Here is a 24,652-nt window from a genome sequence, read left to right as displayed (position 1 = left end):
GAACCTCTAACTGAAGAATCTACTTTAATGCTTAGCTTGTCCATCTTCCTTATTAAAGCATCAAATTTAGCATTGATCATATTCATGGCATCAAGCTCAAACATACTAGCTGGCTTATTGATCTCATTCCTCTCACAACTCCACTCGTAGTTGTTATAAGCAATTTTATCTAAAGTAGAAAAAGCTTCATATTCAGATTTCTCCATAAGATCACCTCTAAAATGCATCAATTGTACTCCTAATAGCTGAAGAAACACCATTGTAAAAGTGTTGAACAAGCATCGACTTAGAAATCCCATGGTGTGGACATCTCCTTTGCAAATCCTTGTATCTCTCTCATGCTTCATATAAACTCTCATCATCTCTAGGTTTGAAAGAAGTCAGCTCATTTTTTAACTTAGTTGTCTTGCTTGGTGGAAAATATTGAGCTAAAAATACTAGAGAAAGTTCATTTCATGTTGTGATAAAACCCGAATGCAAAGAGTATAACCACTCTTTAGCTCGGTCCTTCAAAAAGAAAGGAAACAATTTGAGTTGAATTGCATCATTAAAAACTCCATTTATCTTCAACATATAACTGATCTCAAGAAAGTGTGCCAAATGCACTTGTGGACTTTCACTTAGTCTTTCCCCAAATTATGATTATTGTTCCATCTAACAGAGTACAGGCTTCAATTCAAAGTTATTAGCTTCTACTCTTGGTGTTGTGATACTTGGCATGAAATCTCCAATGTTAGGATAGGCATGATCTTTCATAGAACGGTTGCTGGCATAGTTATTATTATTGTTGTTGGCTATTGCTTCCTGTGGTTGCTCTACTCTTGCTCTTGTTCTCTTTGTTGTTGTTGAGGAGCTCTAAATTCTATTTTTCTCCTCTTACTTTCTGCTCTTAAGTCTCTAGCAGTCTTCTCTATTTCTGGGTCAAAGAATAAATTTATTTCTTCACTTTTTGTCCTTCTCATAAAATAAAAGCACCTGAAAAACAAAATAAACAAATTCTCAAAGTAAAATAGAAATTAAAAATAAAAATACCCAAATTAACCAAACAAATAATTATTCGATATCAAACAAAAATCAAATCCCCGGCAATGGCACAAAAAACTTGAAGTTTAGGTATCCACAAGTATATGGGCCATATCAAGTGATAAATTGATAAGTCAAGTATCGTTCCACGAGGATTTGCATTTGATTACCAAAATATGAATAAAGTAATTATTTGGGCTAATGATAATAGAAATAAAATGTAAATGCAAATAAGCTTAGTAAATTTGGTTAATCTAAATAAAATAAGTAAGGAGCAAAGCAAATAAATTCCTAATCTAGATGCAATTAAACTAAATTAATAATAGGTAATTAAAATTAAAGGCTAATTGATGGAAAAAATGATTCCAGATTTAGGGTTTACGTATAAATTAATATGGGTTTTATCTTGGTTTATTCAATTTTAAGAGAAAATAGAATTTGAAGGTGATTGATTCTAAAATCCTTTAATATCATTTTCAACCAAACCAAAGAGTATTTTAAGAAAACCAAACCTACTTTCGTACGATATTTGATTTACTTAAAACCCATTAAGTTTTGTAACCAATCAATGAATCCTCTTAAATCCCTATTTTATTTCTAAATCTAGGTGATTTTAAGTTCTAATCCTTGACTATCTTTCAATGATTTTTGCCTTTCGATCCTTTAATCAAAGATTAAGATAATATCCAATGGGTACTAGCATTAGGCAAGTAAATAGGCACACAAGAAAAAGAATCAAAACTCATATTTATATAAAATCAAAAATAAATCAGTCCAAATCCACAAATTAATCTAAACCATGATTTCTAACTCTGAAATCTAAAGATTCTGCTCACTCATGTTGATATTTACAAGAGTAAATGGTGAAAATGTATAGAAAAACATGATAAGAGACTAAAAATAGAAAAACCCAAGTAGAAGAATCCAAAATCTCAGAATTCTAGAGCTTTCAAAAATGGTGGCAGCAGCTCCTCTGTCTAGGATTAATGGCATTTTTCCTCCTTTTTTATATTTGTGATTTTGTTTCCTTCTTACTTCTTAGTTGAAAAACTAAAAATGATACTTTTATATGGTCCCAAAAGTTGTCCTAAAGTAGGTCTAAAAATGGATAAGAGCCAATTAATGGATAGGAGATGGGGTGTAAAAATTTCCAGGTCAGTAAAACTTTTCACGTTCTAGGTTGTTTGCTGATGATATTGCTTACGTTAAGCAACATTTTGAATAAATTTCGGGTTTTGCATGGCCTGTTTGCATAGGGTAAGCAGCATCTTAAGCAAATTTCAGCAGATTTTGTGTAGCAATGAGTTTTTCACTTATGCTTGACTTCCAACTTGATCCGAACCACGCCTTAAACATTGCGATATACTCTAAGCGAGACCTCAAGCAGTTTCTCATGCAAATTTTGACAGGTTTAAGGTTGAAAATTCTGAATATACTGGAATTAAGCTATGCTTGACTTGCTACTTGCCCCAGGTCATTGGCTAAATAGTGTGACATACCATAAGCAACATCTCAAGCAAGATTTCAAGCAAATCTCGACAAATTTAATTTTTCAAAACTTGATTTTTTTCAACCCTTTTCCGTACTTAAAGGCTCCAAATTTTTTCAAATCATCTTCTAATGCATCATGAACCTTCAATTTACTACAAAACCTATTAAAAATATCAAAATTATAAAAATTAAATATAAAATAACCAAAATTAACAAATAAGTTAAAATAAATTTAAAAACATAAAAAGTACTTAATTATAAGAATAAAATAAATACAAAACTATCCTAAAATGCTTATATGAAGTGATTGTAACATTAAAATAATCAACTACTTTAATTATATTTTCAATGAATACTACGTACCGTTTAAAAAGGTGCTCTTCGACATTGTTGGTTTCAATTTAAGTTGTTGATTGGACAACTCTTAAATTGAGAGGACATTTTAAGAGGTAGTTGAAGTCAAATTTGTTGAATGTGGTTGTAAATGGGTAGCTTCTGCCTTTGTCTTTGCAATTGTCATTTTGATTACCTCCATCAACCGGAAGTTTTGGGCAAAAGTCTTATTTTTTAATGAGTTGTAGTTGTCCCCGTTTTCCATTATGTGGTTTTTATTGAATTCCGCATTTATAGACTTCCCGTGCATGTTTATTATTTGGTAAATGTCCTTATCTTTTGAATTTGTTGTTATCGTGGGAACATAAATTAGGTTTCCCCATTAGCTTGGTAGATGGGGCGAAAAAGTAATTACAAATTAGGATGCAAATTGCTCTTGGTTTAATAATTCTGTGATCAAATATTTTTTTAGAGAAATTAATTAATTAAAATTTCATCCATTAAATTCAAATCAATACAAATAGTAAGAGAATATGATCTTTTTCTTAAGACTAAATGTAACATAAATTGTTATATATAGATAACAAAGCGGAGTTTTTCAATTTTAGATGAAATTCTATCAAAATAAATTAAAAGGTGTATAGTAGAACAACTTTGTGGATCTTTTATACTTGATCTAATTATTCAGAAGCTTTGTTACATATGATGAATATAACAAAATTGAACCATTAATTCCATTGAAAAAACAGGCCATTCAAGATAGAGACGAACATTAACTTCAACAACAATTAACAAAATGTCTCTCAACCAAGAATTATCAGATTGTTTGATAAACTTTAAAGCATAAACTCCAGTATTAAGAATCAGATCATTGAGAGGAGAGAAATGATTATTCATATATATATATAACAAAACAAAGAAATAGGGGGTTTTACCAATCATGAGATAAGGATGGCAGCAGGTTGGGTTTTTGTGGATACTAGATTCAATCGAACTCTAATAGGATAGATTTTGATAGTATTTAATCGAGTTTGGGATGAATTTGAATTTGAAAAATATTACTCGTAATGGGTTCGGATTTTGTATATTGAGTATCCGTTACTCAAACTCATTTATTTTAAATATTTCATTAAATATAAATTATATTTTTTATAATAATATTTATAAATTTATATTTTATTTTAAATAAAATAGAATTAAAATATTTTATGAAATTAAAGTGTAATTAATAAAAAAATTTAAAAAAAAAGGTCAATCTCTTTTAAAATAATGGTGACAGGCTTACAATATCTACAAGATGGTGCTACTACTTATCCAAACGTAATGGTCACTCAACAATTATTAGAGCGATCAGAAATCAAAATCCACTCTTTCCTGCAGCTTCACTCAAAATAAATGAAATTTAAGGCATGAATTAACTAATAACAACCTGTTTTTCTTATATGTACTTTATTTATTGTAAATTAAAAAAAAATAAGATATATAATAATATTTATTTATTAAATATATAAATTTAATATATTTATATTTTTAATTCATAATAGACAACATCTAAATAAAAATTTTTGAGCATAAAAATTTGATAAGCTCAAACGAGAAGGTTGAATAAATGTTCTCTTTTCTACCTTTATGACACTCAAAAGCCTTCCACGAAACTTCCTGTTTCCACACTTATGTTGAAAATTTCAAATCAAGTTGCTAAGTTTCAAATACCTTGAGAATTATTTAACTTTTTTAAATAAAATGTGTTAATTGTGTTTGATATCAACTGATTTTAATTATTTTTGACAAATTAAAAAAAAATATTTTTTATTTTAAATATGTGGTTTCTCATGATTGGGTCGGGAGTGCTATTTAAGTAAAATCTTTCTAATAATAATAATTTCAAAATTTAAATCCCTACCTTGTAGATAAAGTTTACCTGAAAATTAATTTCATGCTACTGATTCAATCATTGCTAGTAATTAAAAAAAATTTAATTACTCTGTTGTAAAAAATGAAAAAATTCAAAAAATTTATATGTAAATTCATATTCACCAAATAAATTTAGTTGAACCAATAAGCATTAATTATACCACGTCTTTTTAATCTATAAAATTGTCTCTTAATTTTATTTTATTTTTAATTTTTATAAATTAATTATAAAAATTTATATAAATAAAATAAATTTCATGTTTTAAAATAAGAAATAGTTTATTTCATTTATATTTTATTAATTTATTTTTTAAATAATAACTTCTTAAAATTGGACAATAAAAAATGAAAACAAAAACAAAATTAATACCAAACACTTCCTAGGCGCTTAACGTACGGACCCATCAAAATCCATGCGGAAAGGTTGAAAAATTCACGTTTATCTCATTTTTTCTTTGGACACCCATAAGCCGAAACTTATCTTTCCACGCCATAAGTTTCCGCCCCTTTGTTTAATTGCCGAAAATTTCAAATCAAGTTGCTAAGTTACAAATACCACGTCTTTTTAATCTATAAAAAGACTCACCATTTGTCAATTAAGGTATATTATTAATTATTTTAGCTTTCTTCTTCATCCTGTAATTGACATTTCAATTATTGATTAACTGTAATAATTATATTATTAATATATTCATACCTTGAGAATTATTTATTTTTTTAAAATAAAAAGTTAAGTGTTAATTGTGTTGGATATCAAGTTATTTTAAATTATTTTTTGAAAGTAAAATAAAAAAAAGTACTTTCTTTTATTTTTAAGTATATGATTTTTCATGTTCGGATCGAGTATGCTTTTTTTATAAAACTCTCTCAATAATAGTGATTTCAGAATTCAAACACCTAACCTTACAAGTAAACTTTATTTAGAGATCAACTTTAGGCCATTAATCTAATTACTTATTGATAATGAAAAAAACTTAATTATTTTATTATAAAAAAGAAAGAAAATTCAAAAAATTTATCTGTAAATTCAGATTCACTAAATAATCTTACTTGAATCAATGAGCATTAACTAAGTAATATTATCCTCCATTTCTCTACTACTTTTTTACTTTACTCTTTTAGATCTTTTGATTGGGCGAGTGTCACTGAGTTTTTCATTGGTAGCTACCTAAGATGATGTGCCACATAAGATTAATTTTTTTATTTGTTTTATCATTTTTTTGTTAAAATTTTTTCTGATAAATCCTTAAATTTGAGTTCGTTTGGAACAAATATGTATTTTTCTTCTCAAAATTATGCCTGTTAAAAATATATTTGGCATTTTTATCTCAATTATTAGGTCATTTTCTCCCTAGTACTTGGGTCTTGTTTTCTCACCTTAGCAGGGTTTTATTTATATACAATGCGGATCATTTTCTTTTAATTGGTTAAAAAATTTAAATTTTTAAGTATGAATAATAATCTTATATGGATAGAGTCTAGTAGGGTAGCTTGTTACTCTATTGACTTTATGATTTAATCTCTTCTGCAAACAGATCACAAACCACAAAGGTAACAAGTTTTTGAAAGAGTAATATTATAGAAGATTTCTTTAGTCGCTTAAAATAAAAAATAATCCGTTATTATCTAGAAGATTATTCTACTCTGCTTAGATTATCTTTGAATAAAATATTTTATTATATTTGTTTATTTATTTTCCTGAGCAGATTATATTTTACTTATCTTCTACGTTAAATTTTTTTATTAGAAAGAAAAAATTAAGTGATTTTAAATTCGTATTCAAAATAATAGTATTGAATTCAAACCCATTCAAAGTTAAATAAAGAAAAAGAAAAGCATTTTCCCTGAAAATTACAAAAATTTTCCATGAAAATTACAAATGTAAGTTTCTATATATAGCAACAAATTGACAACATGTTTCCAACTAAAGTAGCTGTTAGATAAGTGCATTAAGAAAAGAAAAAAAAAAAAAAAGGCCATGGCAGAAGCAGAGCTGAATAGCAGAGAAAAGAGATGGTCTCTCAAGGGAATGACTGCCGTTGTCACCGGAGGAACAAGAGGCATAGGGTAGGGTTGGTAACTCAAATTAATTAACAATTCTTTTCCTTCTTTCAATCTGACTAATAACTTGCTTTGATTTAAATTAACTGTTTGGATATTCCTACTGCAAGGTTAGGCATGCTATAGTAGAAGAATTAGCAGGATTTGAAGTGGCAGTGCACACGTGTTCACGCAATCAAAAAGAGCTTGATCAATGTTTACAGGAATGGAAAAACAAAGGTTTCAAAGTAACTGGGTCTGTCTGCGACGTATCTCATCGAGACCAAAGGGAGAAACTCATGCAGACTGTCTCCTCCATCTTTAATGGAAAACTCAACATTCTTGTAAGTTTTAATTTTCATTTTTAAAGGTTTTTATTTATTCAAGATAGTGTGATATGATTAGAGATAGTCATTTCTCTTTTTTATTATAAAAATAAATAATTTTAAAATAAAAAGATGAGAAGACTCTAATAAATTCTTTTTTTTTTTTCTATAACAAGTACAGCTTCAAAAAATGAAACCCAAAATCATCTTGTCATATTCTATGTTATTTTAACTACGTGCTATTGAAGTACAAAACTTTCTAATAATTATAATTTTTTTTCCTTCAAACCCACTTTCTTTTTTTTTTTTTTTTCTTTAAATCTATTTATTTTGATACAAAACTTAATTGGGAGACTTAAATTACATGATCAAGAGTTATATATGTTTTAATAGGTCAATAACGCTGGGATAGCTCTAGCTAAAGAAGCAGTGGAGATAAGTCCTGAAGACATATCCTTGGTAATGGGTATCAATTTTGAGTCTTGTTATCATCTGTGTCAACTTTCACATCCTCTCTTAAAGGCATCAGGAAATGGAAGCATTATCAATATTTCTTCCATTGTAAGCATTGTTGCTACTTCTCAATCTGCTATCTACGCAGCTTCTAAAGGTTTGTTATAATAACTGAGTATATGTATTCAATTTAACTAATTTTTCATTATTTTATTTGTTTTTTGGAACATTAAGAACTGATATATATATATATATATATATAATGAACTGACAGGAGCATTGAATCAAATCACCAAAAACCTGGCATGTGAGTGGGCGAAGGACATGATTCGCGTTAATGCAATTTCACCAGGGCTAATTAAAACCCCATTGGTGGAAAATCTAACGGTAATTGAACCTGCTCAATGCTTAAGAAGATAGCATACATTAACTTTTTCCAAACCTACAAAAATATATGATATTTCGTACATTGAGTCACCCTTTTATTCAAACAAAATTTTATAGATTAGACATTCTCACAAAATTTATGACTTAAAAGACACCTTGCACTAAACCTTCCTGAGGTTTGACCTCGTTCATCTTTGTTTCTATCGTATGTTTCAACTTTCAAGAATATATTAATGTGCAAAGAGGGAAAGAGATGCACATATTTTATGATTAATTTTCTCTTTTTTGCAGGAAGTTCCTGAACTGGCTGATTATATATATCGATTACTTTGTAGAATCCCTATGTCTCGGTTTGGAAAGCCTAATGAGATTTCATCAATGGTGGCATTCCTTTGCTTCCCTACTGCTTCCTATATAACTGGTCAGGTTATTACTGTTGATGGAGGATTTACTGTGAATGGATTTTGCCTTCCAAATAATAAAAATTAGATAAATCTTTCTAGTTTGTAAAGAAAACAGATACTACCTAAATAATTAAGGTTTCAGTCTGTAATGAAATCAGATTGTAATTTTTTTTTTATTGTATATCATTAATTAATTTTATTATATTGTTGCTTATATTGTTTTAAAATAAGCATGTTGATGCAATATTTTGTTTATTGAGTATCGGTAGTTTATGTTAGCATATTAAACTATGGATCAAGAGTTCAATTGCATGCAAAAACCAGATTTTGTATCACTAGTATAATCACATAATTACATTCAAAAAATGAATTATCCATTTAATCATAGGCTAAGTGTTGCCTTAATCTTAATGATTATCGAAGAAAATATTTGCAGAAAAAAAAAAAGAGAAACTTTCCACTTTAATATTGAGCACCACACCTTGCACAATAAGAGCACCCAATGAAGTACCACCTAGCAACTTTTGAAGCTGCAAAGAATAAAACCAAATATGTAGCTCTTGCTAGACCAGAAAACTTTTTGTAGTTAAGGGAAAACCAAAACAAAAACGTCAATTAAAGTTTTTGCCTTCAACCTTGCGATTCATGCAAAAACATTGCAAGCCAAATTGCATGCGGTTGATCCACATACCAAAATCCAGCATGCATGAGAGATGATGGGAATAGCTTCCCATGATCTGCCAAAAACCTACAAATTAAGGGAAGTTGTTTTCTTGTGCTAGCTGAAAATGGCCCCCTCATTGAAGGCTTGTAGTTCAAGTCACAAGCTTAGGTCTTGGCCCATTATGGGTTGATTCGAGTCCTTATTTTTTCATCTCCCATTCACATATGATGGGATTAGCGCTTTTCTCTATTATTATAATTTTCATATTTAACAAATATATCATGTAACTAATGCATATTTTGAGATTTTAATTATTATATATCTATTAAAATAATATAACTTCTCGATTCATTACTAGACAATAATTTAATACCTACACCAAAGCATGGTCAATTTTTAATTGTCGATTTCCTCACAAAAGAATAATGATCTTTAGTCATACTTGAAAAATCTTTATACAAAAATTTTAAAGAAAAAGAAGAGACTAATGAGAAACCACTCATTCTCTCCATCTACATCATCATTTCTTCTCACTAAAGATTCGCAGCTTGTCGAGGGCCATGTTAGCGTGGTACTACATGCAACTTGAATCGTTAATTGGTTGAAAAGCTTTCTCTTACAAGGCCAGACCTTCGATATATGTAACTTTGATATTTGAGCTCAAAGCTTTGAAGCAACTTCATCTTTCTAGCAATAACTTTCATGGTCCAATTCCTTCGACCTTTGGCAATTTGTCTCAACATGAGTTTCTTGATTTGTCTTCGAATAAGTTTATTCCCAGGGAGTTGGGTATTCTTAGAAGCCTTAAATCACCGGTGTGGATGATTGATTGAAGGATTGAAATGTTGAATGGTGATCTCCTTCTCAATGACGTCTAGCTCCCTTTACGTCAGTGTGAGCATAAGGTTTTGGTGAACAATAATTAAAGCTTGGATTTTTCCTTTTTTTTTTAGCAAAATTCTGGATATTGAGTGGTTTATTAAAGGATTGAAGAGTTGGGTATTGTTCAATTTGCAAAATCTTCCTAATACTATATAGTTCAAAATTGCTCTTTTTTCTAATTTGCTTGAATCTGTGAGACTCTTTTTGGTCAGTGTAGACGAGAAGACAGAAATGGGGTTGCGATGCGTTGCCATCGCCATTGGCTCCTTGTACAATGAGCTAAAAATCAAAGAATAGTTGGGATCAACCATATATATCTGCTCCAATGCGAGAGACGGAAATAAAAACAAAAACACAAACTCTGTTTGTTTATGGTGATGGCAACATCCATTGGACAATTGAACCGTCGTTATCACATCATTTTATATAAACTCTCAAGCAATTGAAAAAAAAAAAATACAAATATTCTTTTATAGTTGATGTGCTTCATTGGTTGGCTGTTAATTCAACTAGTAAATTGGATGGTGTAGCTCAAGAAATTAGGGAGATGAAAATGCAGTGGCGTGGGGACGAGGTGTTAGGGATTGAAAAGGAGGAAGGAGGGAGTAAGAGAAAAAAAAAATAAGGGTAATTTTGTCAATTTTTAATTATTAATGGTAATTTTTTTTATTTAGGCTGAAAGAACTTTAATTATAATGAAAGTAAAATAAAGATAATAAATCGTTTAATTTTTAAAATATAAAAATTAAATAATGACTAATGATAAATTTGAGGAATTAAAGTGTAAATTTTTCAATAAAATCGAACGACCTACATTAGTCAAGTGTCGATAATTAGGACAACTTTTGAAAGATTAAAAGATTAAAAGATTAGTGCCTACATTAAAAGATTAGTGCCTACATTAGTCAAGTGTCGACCTACATTAAAAGATTAGTGCCTCAAGCATCAAACATGAGCGAGCTATTATTAGGACAACTTTTGAATTATTTGTCGAAAATTCATTACCGAATGCCATTCTGCTTGTCCCCGTTCTGGCTAATGGGATGTTGGCATTGTTTAGTCGATAACTCAATATAGATGCCAAAAGGCCTAAAAAGGCCGAAGCTGCTTAATGGCTTCAATCAATTGACAGAAGTAGAAATTTCACCTTCTCGACCCAAACCCTAAGGGAGACTCTAATATTCTTCCATAAAGAACTAAACATGGGCTTCTTCGACTCTTGAGCCAACTTTTACCTTGGGGCTTGGGTTAGTTTTGAAAACTCATAGACAATTTGAATGGCATGAAATTAAAAGTGTCGGCAAAATTCTTATATTAAAAGCAAAAAATGTACATCTGACGTCGTTTTACTTTCTATAGCTTACCTATTAAATTGAGGCCATCCCGCCTCTACTTAATCCAACCATCTAAAAATGAGTTAATCTAACGGATGATTTTTGCCACGCAGCAACGACACGTGCACTCATCCGTTGCAGCACCGCATAACACACGGCGGTAGTTATTAGTTTAATCGATTAAATTAAATTAGAAAAAATTAAGACATTTGACAAATAGCCCCCACGTGTCAAACAGTTAGAGGGCTTGAGAGGACGAGGACGAGGAAGGTCTTCATCTTCCAGAAAGTTCCAGCGAACCCTTGACGTGGAAGGAACCATCCAGAGACGCGATCATGATCAAGCCACGTTTCGAAAGCATTACGTGGCATATAACGTGGCATATGCTAGATCCTTGGAAATGATACGCGCCAGATTAAAATAATCAGAATTTCGATAATCTAAATGGTTCTCTGAAAATATACAAAATGGTTTCGTTTTAATTCTTCACCAGGCTTTTATTGATCGTAACACGCTCTCTGTGATTTGCATTTTTGAGGAAATTAGTTTCTTTTTCTTCGTTTTTGGAATTTTGTTCGTCGGGATGGCGATTAATGAGAACGGAAGAGAGGAAGATATGAAAATGGAGGAATGTAAAGAGACGGCGGTGTATATGTGGGGTTATCTGCCCGGAGTTTCTCCGGAGAAATCGCCGATACTCTCTCCGGTTCAAGTACCGTTTCCGGCATCGTCGATTCAAGGCGTTGATTCATGGAAGGATATTTGTGGTGGTGGCTGTGGATTTGCCATGGCCATTTCAGGTTGATTATTATCTGATGTTTGATGATTTTTTACTTTCCTAATTCTGAATTGACTTGCAAATCTTGTTTTCAGAGATTTTGATCCGTGGAGTTCTCAGGTTCTTTGCTGCGCAAGCGTGTTTTCCGGTGTCTTTCTTTCTTTTTCTTTTTTTTTTCCTCGTTAATTGGTTCTACATGGTTCTAGAATGTTATTTTTTTTTTCTTACCATGTTTTCTAGATAAAGCGTAATAAAGCACGCTAAGTATTGTTGAGTCATGCGATGATTGATACCTATTTTTTAGATCTCATAAATGTTTTACATGTGATGCTCTGCTGTTTTAGCTCCGGATATGTTAGTTTTCTCTGATTTTGATAATCTTTAGTTCCAGTAAATCTCGGAATTCAAGATTATGTTACTTAAATGATTATTATAGAGTATTCCAGATTTTCAGATTCCAGAAATTTATGGTCAATTTCTTCGGCAAAACAATTATTCTAGATTATGCTTAATTAAATGTGGAAAATAGTTATTAGAATTGTTGTTAATTAATATGCTATGGTATAATTGCTTATGTACTCAAGAATGTGGAATTAGGATCTGGAAAGCTAATATCTTGGGGTTCAACGGATGATGAAGGTCAGAGCTATATAACTTCTGGGAAGCATGGGGTAATGCAGTGATCTCCCGGTTAATGAATTCTTTTGTTGCAATTTTCTGTTTGAATTGATTTTGCAACTTCTTTCTGTCACTCATTGTTAAGGAGATTCCAGAGCCTTTTCCTCTTCCTCATGAAGCTTCAGTAGTGAAGGCAGCGGCTGGCTGGGCACATTGTGTATCAGTTACAGGTATTTTAGTTTATTTTGATTTACGGTTACTTGTTACTTGTTTGTTTAAGGGGAATGAGGACAAAAAAGCATCACAGAAATTGCTTGCCATTATAAATTAATGTAACTTTCTACCTTCTGTGCCCGTTTGATGTATGGATACAAAATTACTGGCTGTGTTATTTTAGTGAGTAGTAGATCCTGGAGCTCATTTTCTTGAAAATGTCAATTACTGTTGATTTTACTGCAAGGCACAATACTTAACAATATCAGTTACAGGTATTTTAGTTTATTTTGATTTATCCTGGAGCTCATTTTCTTGAAAATGTCAATTACTGTTGGTTTTACTGCAAGGCACAATACTTAACAATGAACTTCATCCTTGCGCTAATTAAATAGTCTTCCCTTTTGTTACGCTTATTTAAGGAAATATGATGTCTAAGTTACAGTAATTAGTGCCCTTGCCCATGTACAAACTATCCAAGGCCAATTAGGAGTTTCAACAAACTAGTATGCTCAGTGAATAGCTCTTGGGAAAAAAAAAATTGAGCTTATGGACAGGACCAATTTTAAGCTCTCAAAATTCTATCCTTTTAGAATAGTAGAAATTTGTCCTTAAGTTAAAAGATGTTATGAGATTTCACATTAATATGTCATACAAATAAATGAATCATTAAATTACAATATATAGTTTTGGAATGGGTAGATGAGCAAAGTAGAAAGAGAATGAGAAAAAAAAAAATTAAAGGTGAGAAAAGAGGATGCAGGCATTCTATCTTTTGCAAATTTGAAATCATATGGTCTTTGTGAATGGACCCACTTGTACTTGAGTTTACTGGAGTTTAGAAAATGTTATATTTGTCTAATGTAAAAATTTGTAAATGAGTAATTCAAAAACCGTTAGATTTTCTGTAGGCCTTCAGTTTAATTACAGTTTTGCACTTGAAGTCAGTAACTACATTTAAAAAAAAAAAAAGGAAAAAAAATGAACAGTGGAGTAAGCTCAATATAAGCTCAAGCTTGATTTAAGCTAAGCAATTGAAGCCTATGCACCTTAGTACTTGGCATATCTCAACTCATTTACGCCTGACAAGGCCAAAGTGGGTTTTCATTTCTAATTTTCCATTCAGAGAGGTTCAATAAGCTCATCACTAGTCAATATGCAGTGACGGGAAGTATATACATGGGGATGGAAAGAGTGTGTTCCCTCTCTGAAATTCATCCGTGATACGGCAGCTGCAGGAAGCTTCCAAAAGGATAATGATGGAAAACAAAATGCACTGCCAACAGAAGAAGGTATTCACCATTTAAACTTTTGCATTTTTTAGTAAATAAAAGCAGAACCCCCTTTGATGTGCTTCTAATTAATGTTACAATGGTTAAATTCTTCAGTGAGTCCAAGGTCCCAAGGATCAAGTTTAACCGGTAGGACAGTTTCTCAATCTGAAAACAGTAGGGCTGGAGAGGAAATTATAAAGAAGAGAAAAGTATCAACAGTTAAGGAAGAATTTGAAAATTCATCATCTGGAGATGACTTTTTCAGTGTCACCTTCTCTTGTAACTCTGGGTCCTGGAGTAAGGATCACCAGTGTTGCTACTGGTGGGCGCCATACCTTAGCACTGTCAGGTAAACCAACTGCTTCTTGGGTCACTGCATCGTGCACCCTTGCGAATTTCAGTGTAGTCTCCTCTTTGTGGTCACACTATGTAGTTTTGTAGGTTATATGAAGTACGAAGTAGGTTGTATGAAGTACGAAGCTATGGACGATTTTTTGATGTAAAGCAAGACACCTGATGCTTCATGTTTTTAACCAAAGTTTCAGATATGGGAAAGGTGTGGGGTTGGGGCTATGGAGGCGAAGGGCAGCTAGGTTTGGGATCCCGGATAAAAATGGTTTCTTCTCCTCATCTGATACCTTGCCTTGATACATCAGCTTTGGGGAAAGATCGGTCCATGATAGCCCCTCAAGGAAAAGGCAAGATTCATCAGCAAAAGCTTCTAAATTCCCTGGAAGTTATGTGAAGGTAATTGCACGTGGAGGTCGGCATAGTGCAGTAGTAACAGGTCAGCTTTTTGATCCTGGTTTCTTATTTCATGTAATGCTGAAACAATGTTGAGTTCCTGAACTACTACCAGCCATGAAATTTTTTTGGAGCTTCCTATCTTTCAATAAATCTCTCATTTGCTTTGCTGTGTAAGTTGATCTTGCATAGCATTTTGGAGGAATTCTTGATTTTGCAAATAGTGTAAATGGTCAGTTAGCAATTTTCTGATGTACCATCTTCCTTCATCTCTTGATCCCATTGTAGATGCTGGAGCACTATTTACATTTGGATGGGGACTCTATGGACAGGTGAGCTATAGACATGCCAAACTAATTTATTTCTGTTGCTTATCGGCACTCTTTCTTGCATGCTAGTTGGCTTTGAGTGTATTTAATTCCAAAGACTGCATATATATAATATTTTTATTAATTGTCATTCTCGTGATCCAGTGTGGGCAAGTAAGCACAAATGATCAGCTGAGGCCTGCTTGTGTACCTACTTTATCGGGAATTAAAGTGGAAAGTGTTGCTGCTGGACTATGGCATACCATTTGTATCACCGCCGATGGCCATGTATATGCCTTTGGTGGGAATCAGTTTGGACAATTGGGAACTGGAGCTGACCTGGCTGAGGTACACAGCAAAACCTGTCTTTCTTTTCTGGGGATATGATCTCTTGAACGCCTTGTGTTGATCAAGTAATTTCAAATGACAAAGAAAAAGAAAAAATGAAAAACCTCTCTCCATTACTTAGCAAACTGTTAATTGCATTGTTTTCCCTAATTTACTAATATTTCAATGATTGTATCTGTCACATCCTGTGATAAAGTTGCATGACAAAGATGCCTTGAGCTCATTTATCTGCATATGGATTTTACTCATGGCTGTTGCTCATGTTCAATTCTTTCATTTGTTTTAATGAAATGCCTGTCTTGGTAAATTAACTAAAGGCTTTATTTGTATCTCAGCTCCAGACTCAATCAACGCAATTGGATGCTCCATGTTTGGAAAGTAAGTGTGCAAAAATGGTTTCTTGTGGGGCTAGACATAGTGCCATTCTGACAGGTAAATTACTTGAAAATATTAGAATATTCCATTAGGGATTTCATAGCAGATTTTAAAAAAAAAAATAAATAGATAAAAAATCACTTCAACAATTCTCTATACTAATGAAATAGTTTCATCCAATTTTAAGTTGGAAATTAGTATAGGCATTCATTCAAAGAGGCTGTCCTTAAAAGATGTGACGCTGTATATCTCTTCTTCGCTTGGTAGATGTATTATCCACATGAAAATTTATTTATGCTGGAAGGTGTTCTGTTAAATTTAAACCTAATCGGATGAACAAAATGGGCACCAGTTAACAATGATGAAAAATTAGTTAAGACACGATCAAGGTCTTTAACTGTATTCTTTGTTTGTGAATGTAGAGGACGGCCAGGTATATAGTTGGGGATGGAACAAATACGGCCAGGCAAGAATGATCCTCAAATCCTTTTGACTAAATTAACTCATAATAGAACCACATAATTGTCTTAAGTAATGTGATTTTACTAGTGTTTTTGCCATGCAGCTTGGTCTGGGTGATTCAATTGAGCGCAACATTCCTTCTCGTGTTCCTATTGAAGGTTGTCAGCCCAAAAATGTTGCATGTGGTTGGTGGCATACGCTACTGCTAGCTGAAATACCTCTTTGAATCATATATTCATTCAGTAACGATGACGAAGAGGTGACAGTTTTGCTAGGATAGAAGTCTTTTTACGTTCATCGACGCATGCACCCTCTCATCTGTAATGTATATACTTTAGGTGCTAGTAAAACTTGACAGTTCATTGCAAGAAAACCGACCAAAGTTCTTACAATCATAATCCTTGTAATAATACAATAGTGATGTTTAGTTTGCAACTCTTTATTGCTTCGAAAGTATATTCCACTGGGGTAGAATATTGCTCTCTTCTGACCAACTACTTGGAGAAAAGATGACTCATCAAATCTTGCTTGAGATGGGGTTTCTTTTGCGCTGCAGAAACTGCATCAGAGGCAACAAGATATCGAGTCTGTGGAACCCCCTGGAAGCCTGTGGGGATTGTAAATGTCGAACAGTCTACACAATTACGAAAAACTAATTATCTGGAGAGGGAGAGAGAGAGTCCATTTAAATTACCTCGACAACGAATCTTGCCCATGTTTTGTCGGATCGGGTCTCAAGTACACCCTTCAGGATGGTCAATTCCAAGCCACGGATCACTTGGGCGATCTCTAAGAAGAGACATTGCTCATCACAAAGCATCTGCAATAGGCGTGGCTTAGATATTGCCCGATAAATAACTACAACCAAAAAATATAGCATTCGACAAATTCGGAAAGTATAAAATAGAACAGACCAAAATGAGCATATGTCCTGGATAAGCAAGATCTTCCACTAGAATAGGGCACATTTGGAACTCAAGTCCAAATTCATAAGCACAGCTTGTTCCATTTTGGCAATTCTCCTTGGCTTCGTAATACCTCCAATTCTTGATACCAGGATGCTGTGAAACATTTAAGTTTCAATTACTCATCTAAGCTGCCTCAACATAGCATTTTGATTTGTAATATAGTCAGTGTTACCATTTTTCTTTCAAAATTTGTATATTAATTTTCAATCTAATTTCAAGCCTATTAAAATTTTGATTTTACCCCAAATTTTGACCTCTCTATGGTATTACTACATGTCATCTATTTTTCCGGCATCCGTCAGCTTAACTCATAGATACTGTGGCTCCGTTTTACAAATGTGGAAAATATTGTTTGAAGAGAATAAATATGTCGCACTGCCATAGTTCTTGGCTTAAAAATAGAATCAAGCATTATCTTTTGTTGTTTGAAATACAATATATATATATATATATATATATATATTAGCTATAGAAGAATATGAGAAACAACATCACAATAACTATTTTGGTCCATTTGCCTAGCTTGGGTTGGTCTAACAGCTAAAAACATATCATTCATCTGGTAAGTGCTAAGTTCAAGTTCCTACTCTCCTAATCCCTATTTGGTTCATTTATTAGTTCTTTCCTTGTAAATTTATGGAGATTTAAAAATGACTTTCTATTTTTAAAAATGACTTTCTATTTTAAAAATAAGAAATCATTTTTCTTGAAGATGAACGATTTTGACTAAGAAAAATCATTGGTCAATTCTCCTATACACAACAAAAATCAGATATATGGATAATGGTTTTCCAAAAAATTATTTACCGTAAAATAGACGAGTCCTAAAAGTGCAGCTAGCTCTCACTTCAGAACACAAACTAATAGGAGATATTAATAAATAAAATTTAAACTAATAATTAAGACAACCATTAACTTATGCAGTTTTATCTAGTAGAACAAGTGAATTGGCATGAGACAGATTGAAAAAAGAATTATAGAAACATTAATGAACTTCAAATACCTCCTGACGTACACATCGCCTCAATTTCTCAGCATGATCGGTTACACTTTTTAGATATAGCATGTGCCTTACGGTTCGATCCAAGAGGCCATCAATGCTACACTGGATTTACCAATACAACATAGCAAATTTATTTAGTAAATTGGGGAGAATGCACCCCACTAAGGACTAATTAGAGCTGCAACAGCTATGAATCCTGAGATTGCACTCACCTTAGCACTATTGGGAACAAGTTCGCGCAACTCCTTCACCCGATCTTGGATCAGCTGTCTGTCTCTTGGCCTTGGCCTTTGGTTATCACCGTGTTTGACCCTTCTTTTGGTGACCGTTGTCTTGTGTCCTTTCCGAGGCTGTGTGCCATCGGATTCATTGTCATGCTGTTCCGTGCTAAAAATTGCGTCCATCATGCTCCTTGAAGTACTTGAAGAACTATCAGCAATCTCGTCCCCAATAATACATGCAGATTTAAGATGCCTACATAGTGTTGAATCATCCTTCACCAAGGTACTTGCTTTTGATCGATTTTGAGGTTTAGGAGAAGCAGCAAAGTGTCCCGAAATACTAGTAGAAGATTTGAAACTACTAGATCTATTAGAAGTGTCATCTGAACCACTATATACATTGGCAACCACAGCTTCCAACAGATAACCAGTATCACCTCCCCTAGCAAAACAGTATGGTTCAGTTCTTTCACTAGGATCTTTGCTGCACGTAAAACTTGGGGTGCTACAAGTATCCTCAACCATGGGAGATGCATCCCATAACTTTTCATTTGTCTGTTTTGGCCCAAGCACTTTATGCAACTCACTATCCTTGGGAAATCTAAAGAAACTGCTTACAACTTTGTTATCCATATCGTTAGCAGTCTTGCCTCCAGCTGGTTCCCCTGCTATATTGCCTGCAGGATGAGAACTCATAAGTCCACTGAACGATTCTCCAAACATTCCCACATTGTCATCATTAGAGTCAGAATGTGCCTGTAGCTCTTCCATCAGACAAGACAGTTCAAACAGCTTGCTTTCCATCATCTCCAGTTGGCTGGCATTCATAGATACACTTGGAGTTGATATTTCAGCAAGACTAATAGAAGGGACATCAATATTATTTTCTGTTTCATATTGGAGAGCTTCTAGCAGATTTTTTCCAACTGGAATAAATGAATTTTCAACATTTAACAGTGGCAGAACTCGACTTGCAGTGGACTGATTGCTATTATCCATCTCAACACTGTTGACGGCTATTGAATGATTTAGATCTTTAATCTTCACTGATGTAAATGCAGTAGTTGATGGTGCATTTAAGCAGTCAATGCCACTAGATATTAGTGGAGATGATTGTTCATCTTGAAATTCTTTCTTTAGGGAGGAAGGTGCAGTATTTTTCCCAATACTGTGAAGACTATTAAATCTACCTTTGACATTCGCTACCATATTGACATCTTCAGCAACCTGAAAACTAGGGAAAGAAAAGCCATGCATGAGGAAAAAAATTACAGAGCAACAGAAATGCATGCTTGTAACACACACGTCTGTATATGTAAATAAGCAGATGTGCACATAAATCCTGGATGACACTGATGACTCCATGCTGGCAAGTATGTCCAACACTCTTACCTGTTAATAGGGAAAAGGGAAGACCAAATACCAACCATTTACACCAGGTGACCATTCAACTGCTTAATTTATGACTCTGTGAACAGCCTAATAAACTATTGACACTTCTAACAGAAATAAGGTTTAAACTGCATCTCAAATAGGAAGCCACCATAATGGCAGACACAAGCAGCGAGAAAAAAGAGTGCACCTCTTCCAATGACCCAAGTTGCAAAACTCCATGTGGAAGCGCAGGTACCAGCAAAATTGTCTGCACAAGTATTATAATTGGCTCAACCATCATTCATCTGGTAGCTTACATGTGAAATTCAAGCAACTAATTTCAAGCATCCTTAATCACATTTGTGCATATAGATGCATGCACATAGAGGAGCCAGCAAATGAAATATTACCACCATTTTATAATAGAATTCAGAGTAAGTTACCTTGATACCAGAGGCAAACTGAAGTAGCCATTCTTCTGGACACTGCTAACAAAAAGATTTAGCATTTTGTGAGGCTTCTTATTTAGTATTTTTCCGAATCACAACCAACTTTCTTTAATCATCTCTTACTATCAGAAAACTCACCTCAGGAATTAACTGAACCTCACCAGTGAAAATGTTATTGAAGGAAACCCAGCAATGGTCCCTTGTAAAGGCCACTCTGCCAACAACCCTGAAATTTTGAAAACCGACAGTCAACTAACAGTCCCTTCTAAGTTTTTACCATGTTCCATATGACAGAACCTCATTTTGCAGGTCCATTTGTTTTGGTTGACAATATGCTTCCAAACAATAAAGAGAGTGCAAGAAGTAAATTACCAAAATGTCATGTTGGCCTTTTCTTCTAGACAAGCAAACTATACAATTGCATTGATTCTAACAAAGGGCATAATAGGGAAAAAAAATACATAATTCAAAATTAGATGGATCAAGCACTGGGTTGTACCCCTCTCCCAAGGTATACTGAATACGTGACATGTCAGCCACTAGAAATCCAGCTGGATTCTCCTCCAAGCTACCATTGGATGTATTTGGTTCAAAATGAGGACAGAATACATCACTTCCATCTTTGCAGTAAGCATCATTTGTTATGCTTTCCACAGGTTCCCCTGGTTTTGTCTTGAAGTACCCATCTTCCCAATTCAAAATCCTGTTATGAAAGAGAATCTAGATATCATAGTAGATATAATCAATTCTGAAATTTCCATTAGATTCTTTACAAAGGGTAATGAAAAATTTTATATTTCAGCCAAATCATATTATCATGCGATTTGATAGTGATGAACCTGCAGCATACAGGTAATTAGACTTTTGTGTTACAAAATTAGTTCCCCTAATTTCACAATATAGGCCTAAATGCTAAATGACATGATAATTGCACAGAAATTCTAATTAAGAAAGCTTCAAGTATATGTCAGCATATATAATAGTTATAGGATATCTCCATGGATTTATTGAATAATTACTAAGGGAAAGGACTGTGCCATATATGGAAGGACCACTTCCCCATGTGATGTGCAGATTTTGTGAGTGGAGGATATGAACACTTCCAAAAACAGTTATAGTAATTATGATTCGAAAATAATTAGATCATACTTTACTTCCCTCAATTAGTTATGCATATATCATCAAGATCCTTGTAACTGTTCTCATAATTAAAGACTAACAACTTAAAAAACTAAAGACGTTATTCAGAAACACATAGCAATTGTTAAGTAAACTGAGATGTAAATAGAACCTACACAACGTTTCCAACACATTCCACCTATGGTCACTACAAAAAGAACACAAATGTCACACCAGAAACACCATTATTGATTTTCAAGGAAAACTAGCCTGTTCGAGAAAAACCCAATCATGATTTAAACATCAATTCTTTCCTCTATCAATCTTCATTAAGGCCACCAAATGATATAACAGCAACCATCCTATAAGACTGAGTACAAGCACAGTTTCCTAAATTGTTCTGTTTTCCTTATGACTCCCATTTTAAGCAACGATAGCATGATGAATGCATAAGCTGAAAACCAGGTGACAAAAATGAGAAATTCAGACATCCATAACAGCACAAAGCTCAATTTCAGAGATAATACAATTCAAACAGAAATTAGAACCGAGAATGAAATTGAACAAAAGAAAACAGTAAGACCTAAAATCAAATAAAAACTAACTAAGAGATGGTTAGGCAAAAACTACTTACATAGGGCTCTCATGCCTAAGCTTCCATAGCACAGCATAATTCCAGATTGAATTATTGCAAAGACTTTTCAACAGCTGCCTCAGAGCAGTAGTTCCCATTCGTTGACTTTCCAAGAAATACACAAATCTCTAACACACATAACAAGTTTGGCCAAATGACATGACTAAAAAAAACTTCTCTAGCTGCCACGATAAGAACCTCTTCCAGCTTGTTTTATCCGCAGACCTGCCCTTCGTTTTATCGGTGGCTCAGTTGAATTAAGCATTAGAAGTCCCATTGCTAATACAAAACTACTATCAATCTCAACTTTTTTGCAATTTTATTATATTACAGCACTTGAAAAATGCAAATTACAGAATTCAGCTCCATTTTAACAATCATTTGGTGGAAGTAATCCATGGAACAAACCGTAATCAAAGAAAGACCTTAAAGGACACTCTCTGCTACTATTAGCATTAGGTTCAAAGAGAAATTTAAGAAAAACCATGCACTCGTGTGAGCTAACCTGCGATAATGGCTAATCTTAACAGGTTTTCGTTTTCAGAAATACTGAAACTCAAATTACTTAAAGACACAATCTGCGCGTGTACAAAGCAAACAAGCAGACCAGAGCACAATTTTTTGCAGGTCACTCACTTCCACTGCGTCAGCAAGCCACAAAAAACAAACAGAACATCAGCTAATTGCAGGTGATCGGAGAAATTTTCCGTTTGTTTGCCGAGAAAATTCACCAAGAAAAGAAGTAAAGTTGACATTCATTTTCTCGGCTGCGGATGAGTGAGGGAAAATAAAAATAAAATCAAAAGTAAAGGAGTGTTTAGCTACCTATAAGTATCCTTCAACTTCGTTGGATTCCATTATTCGACGACATCTCTGACTCCGTGCAGATTTGTATAAAAAGAGAGAAAGAAGAATGGTCAAATATTTTGCTTTTCCTTACTCCTAAGAGAGTCCAAACTCAACCCCTAACGTGTGACACCAGACAGAGCCCTCCTTATATAGTGCCTTCGACGCCGGTAACCGGACACTTATCTTTCATTTTCCTTATTACAAATTTGCCCACGCAGCGACGCAGTCTGAATTTATTAACTTGATTCCGTGGGATTCCGGGCCCACAGCATAGTGGAAATTTTTAAAAAAATAATATTTAGATAAAAATACTTTAAAACCCTTTAACATAAATTATTATTTCATCCTTAAATTTTATTATCAATAATTTCGTTTTTAAATTTTTATTATTATTAATATTTTGTGACTCATTGATCACTTTTAAGTCATTTGATTAATAATTAAATTGAAAATTATTAATAAAAAAAATCACAATTGAAAATATTTTTACTTATTTTTTAAAATATAAAAACTTAAATATTAATTATGACATAAAGACAGAAAAAAAATAATTTATCAAAAAATAAAGATATAAATAAAAGAGCAGAAATGAAAAATATAAATGAGTAATTATTAAAATGATCTTCTTTATTTTTTTAATTATTTACGATAACTACACACGCATGAGATAGAGAATATATAAATTTATGATAATTTTATTAAAGTATGTTAAATTTTATATCTTACACACGCATTATTTATAATCAATGTAGTATCTTAAAAAAATTAGTCTAATTACTTGAAACTAGACAAATATCTTATCAACCAGACTCTTTTTTTTTTTAATTGATTAAAAATACATGCACATATAAAATCAAAGAAGGCACACACTCTTTAACAATGACAATTTTGTTGATCTTCTTTATCAAAAACAAATATATAAAATGATAACATATAGTTGACCTTTGAGGAGGGGCCAGCAATGTGACCTAAGCGTCACACAAATCATAAATCCCAAAAGCTTAAATTATTATAAGATGTAATTGGGATTAGTTTCTGTAACATTTTTCAAGTTTCAACACCTGATAAATTAAATTAAAATTAAAATTAAAATAATCATTTCTATAAGATATTGAAATTGCTGTAATTTTTATTTACAAAAAATTTAATATGGTTTTTTAAGTACCTGTTATTATTTATCAAATTAAAAAAAAGTCCGAAATAGTCTTCATCATGATGATAAAAACTTTTATCTTGCGTTGAGGTTAAGAATATGACATGTGTTGATTACAAACATGGTAAAACAGGAGGAATATTAGAGTGTAAAATTAAAATACCATATAAGAAATATTCTTATCAATAAAAGAATTTAAATTTTTAGGTGATAAGATTTATATTTTAATTATTGAGACCAAAATACATATAATTTAAATTTATTTATATTATTTATTATCTACAGTAAGACATAATATAATGTCATCAATAATTTAGTAAAATAGATATAATATAATGTGATTGTCATTATATTATTCTCATATTTAACCATAAAAATGAATTTCATATAAATATATATGTAATGTAATGAAAACTTTTATTTTAATATTTAGTTTATTTTTTATAATAATAAAAAGGTAATGGCAATGGCAGCTAAATAGTGATGGTGATCTGATAATGGTAATGGCAAT

The 24,652-nt window shown here is 32.5% G+C and overlaps 2 protein-coding genes, 1 non-coding gene and 1 pseudogene across 8 annotated transcripts; 3 read left to right on the top strand and 1 right to left on the bottom strand.

Moving 5' to 3' along the window:
* Window positions 1–292: 292 nt before the first annotated feature.
* Window positions 293–399, top strand: LOC131180551 (small nucleolar RNA R71). The gene has a single exon (XR_009149318.1). It is a non-coding gene; the product is annotated as a small nucleolar RNA R71 (small nucleolar RNA).
* A 6,268-nt stretch (window positions 400–6,667) lies between these two features.
* LOC110656068 (tropinone reductase homolog) lies at window positions 6,668–8,585 on the top strand. 3 transcript variants are annotated; one of them, XM_021812611.2, is made up of 5 exons: window positions 6,668–6,828; window positions 6,938–7,145; window positions 7,521–7,737; window positions 7,855–7,967; window positions 8,259–8,585. In XM_021812611.2, exons 1-5 carry the CDS (start codon window positions 6,740–6,742, stop codon window positions 8,454–8,456), a joined length of 825 nt encoding a protein of 274 aa, XP_021668303.2. In that variant the 5' UTR covers window positions 6,668–6,739; the 3' UTR covers window positions 8,457–8,585. The 3 variants fall into 3 exon arrangements, with proteins under 3 accessions (XP_021668303.2, XP_058003066.1, XP_058003065.1); XM_058147082.1 differs by having other exon boundaries at window positions 6,681–6,828; window positions 6,933–7,145; XM_058147083.1 differs by lacking the exon at window positions 7,855–7,967 and having other exon boundaries at window positions 8,259–8,410.
* Window positions 8,586–11,640: 3,055 nt separating this feature from the next.
* On the top strand, window positions 11,641–16,865 carry LOC110656067 (ultraviolet-B receptor UVR8-like; annotated as a pseudogene).
* Window positions 16,711–23,127, bottom strand: LOC110656066 (transcription factor LHW). 4 transcript variants are annotated; one of them, XM_021812608.2, is made up of 11 exons: window positions 22,965–23,122; window positions 22,140–22,780; window positions 20,886–21,089; window positions 20,525–20,612; window positions 20,381–20,422; window positions 20,146–20,205; window positions 18,555–19,790; window positions 18,343–18,444; window positions 17,286–17,432; window positions 17,066–17,191; window positions 16,711–16,978 (listed from the first exon to the last, which is right to left on the bottom strand). In XM_021812608.2, exons 2-11 carry the CDS (start codon window positions 22,235–22,237, stop codon window positions 16,889–16,891), a joined length of 2,193 nt encoding a protein of 730 aa, XP_021668300.2. In that variant the 5' UTR covers window positions 22,238–22,780; window positions 22,965–23,122; the 3' UTR covers window positions 16,711–16,888. The 4 variants fall into 4 exon arrangements, with proteins under 4 accessions (XP_021668300.2, XP_021668301.2, XP_021668298.2 ...); XM_021812609.2 differs by having other exon boundaries at window positions 22,140–22,418; XM_021812606.2 differs by having other exon boundaries at window positions 22,140–23,125.
* Between the last annotated feature and the right edge of the window lie 1,525 nt (window positions 23,128–24,652).

This window comes from Hevea brasiliensis, chromosome 5 (genome assembly GCF_030052815.1).
Source record: "Hevea brasiliensis isolate MT/VB/25A 57/8 chromosome 5, ASM3005281v1, whole genome shotgun sequence".
NCBI classification, from domain to species: domain Eukaryota; kingdom Viridiplantae; phylum Streptophyta; class Magnoliopsida; order Malpighiales; family Euphorbiaceae; genus Hevea; species Hevea brasiliensis.
This window is presented reverse-complemented; position numbering and strand designations above follow the sequence as displayed.

Coding starts and splice junctions, on each gene's coding strand:
- LOC110656068 (XM_021812611.2), top strand. CDS start 6,740: ATGGCAGAAGCAGAGCTGAATAGCAGAGAAAAGAGATGGTCTCTCAAG. Junction 7,738..7,854: donor TATCTACGCAGCTTCTAAAG/GTTTGTTATAAT, acceptor ATGAACTGACAG/GAGCATTGAATCAAATCACC. Junction 7,968..8,258: donor CATTGGTGGAAAATCTAACG/GTAATTGAACCT, acceptor TCTTTTTTGCAG/GAAGTTCCTGAACTGGCTGA.
- LOC110656066 (XM_021812606.2), bottom strand. CDS start 22,237: ATGGGAACTACTGCTCTGAGGCAGCTGTTGAAAAGTCTTTGCAATAAT. Junction 20,613..20,885: donor CAGTATACCTTGGGAGAGGG/GTACAACCCAGT, acceptor TCAAAATTTCAG/GGTTGTTGGCAGAGTGGCCT. Junction 19,791..20,145: donor AACTTGGGTCATTGGAAGAG/GTGCACTCTTTT, acceptor CCTAGTTTTCAG/GTTGCTGAAGATGTCAATAT.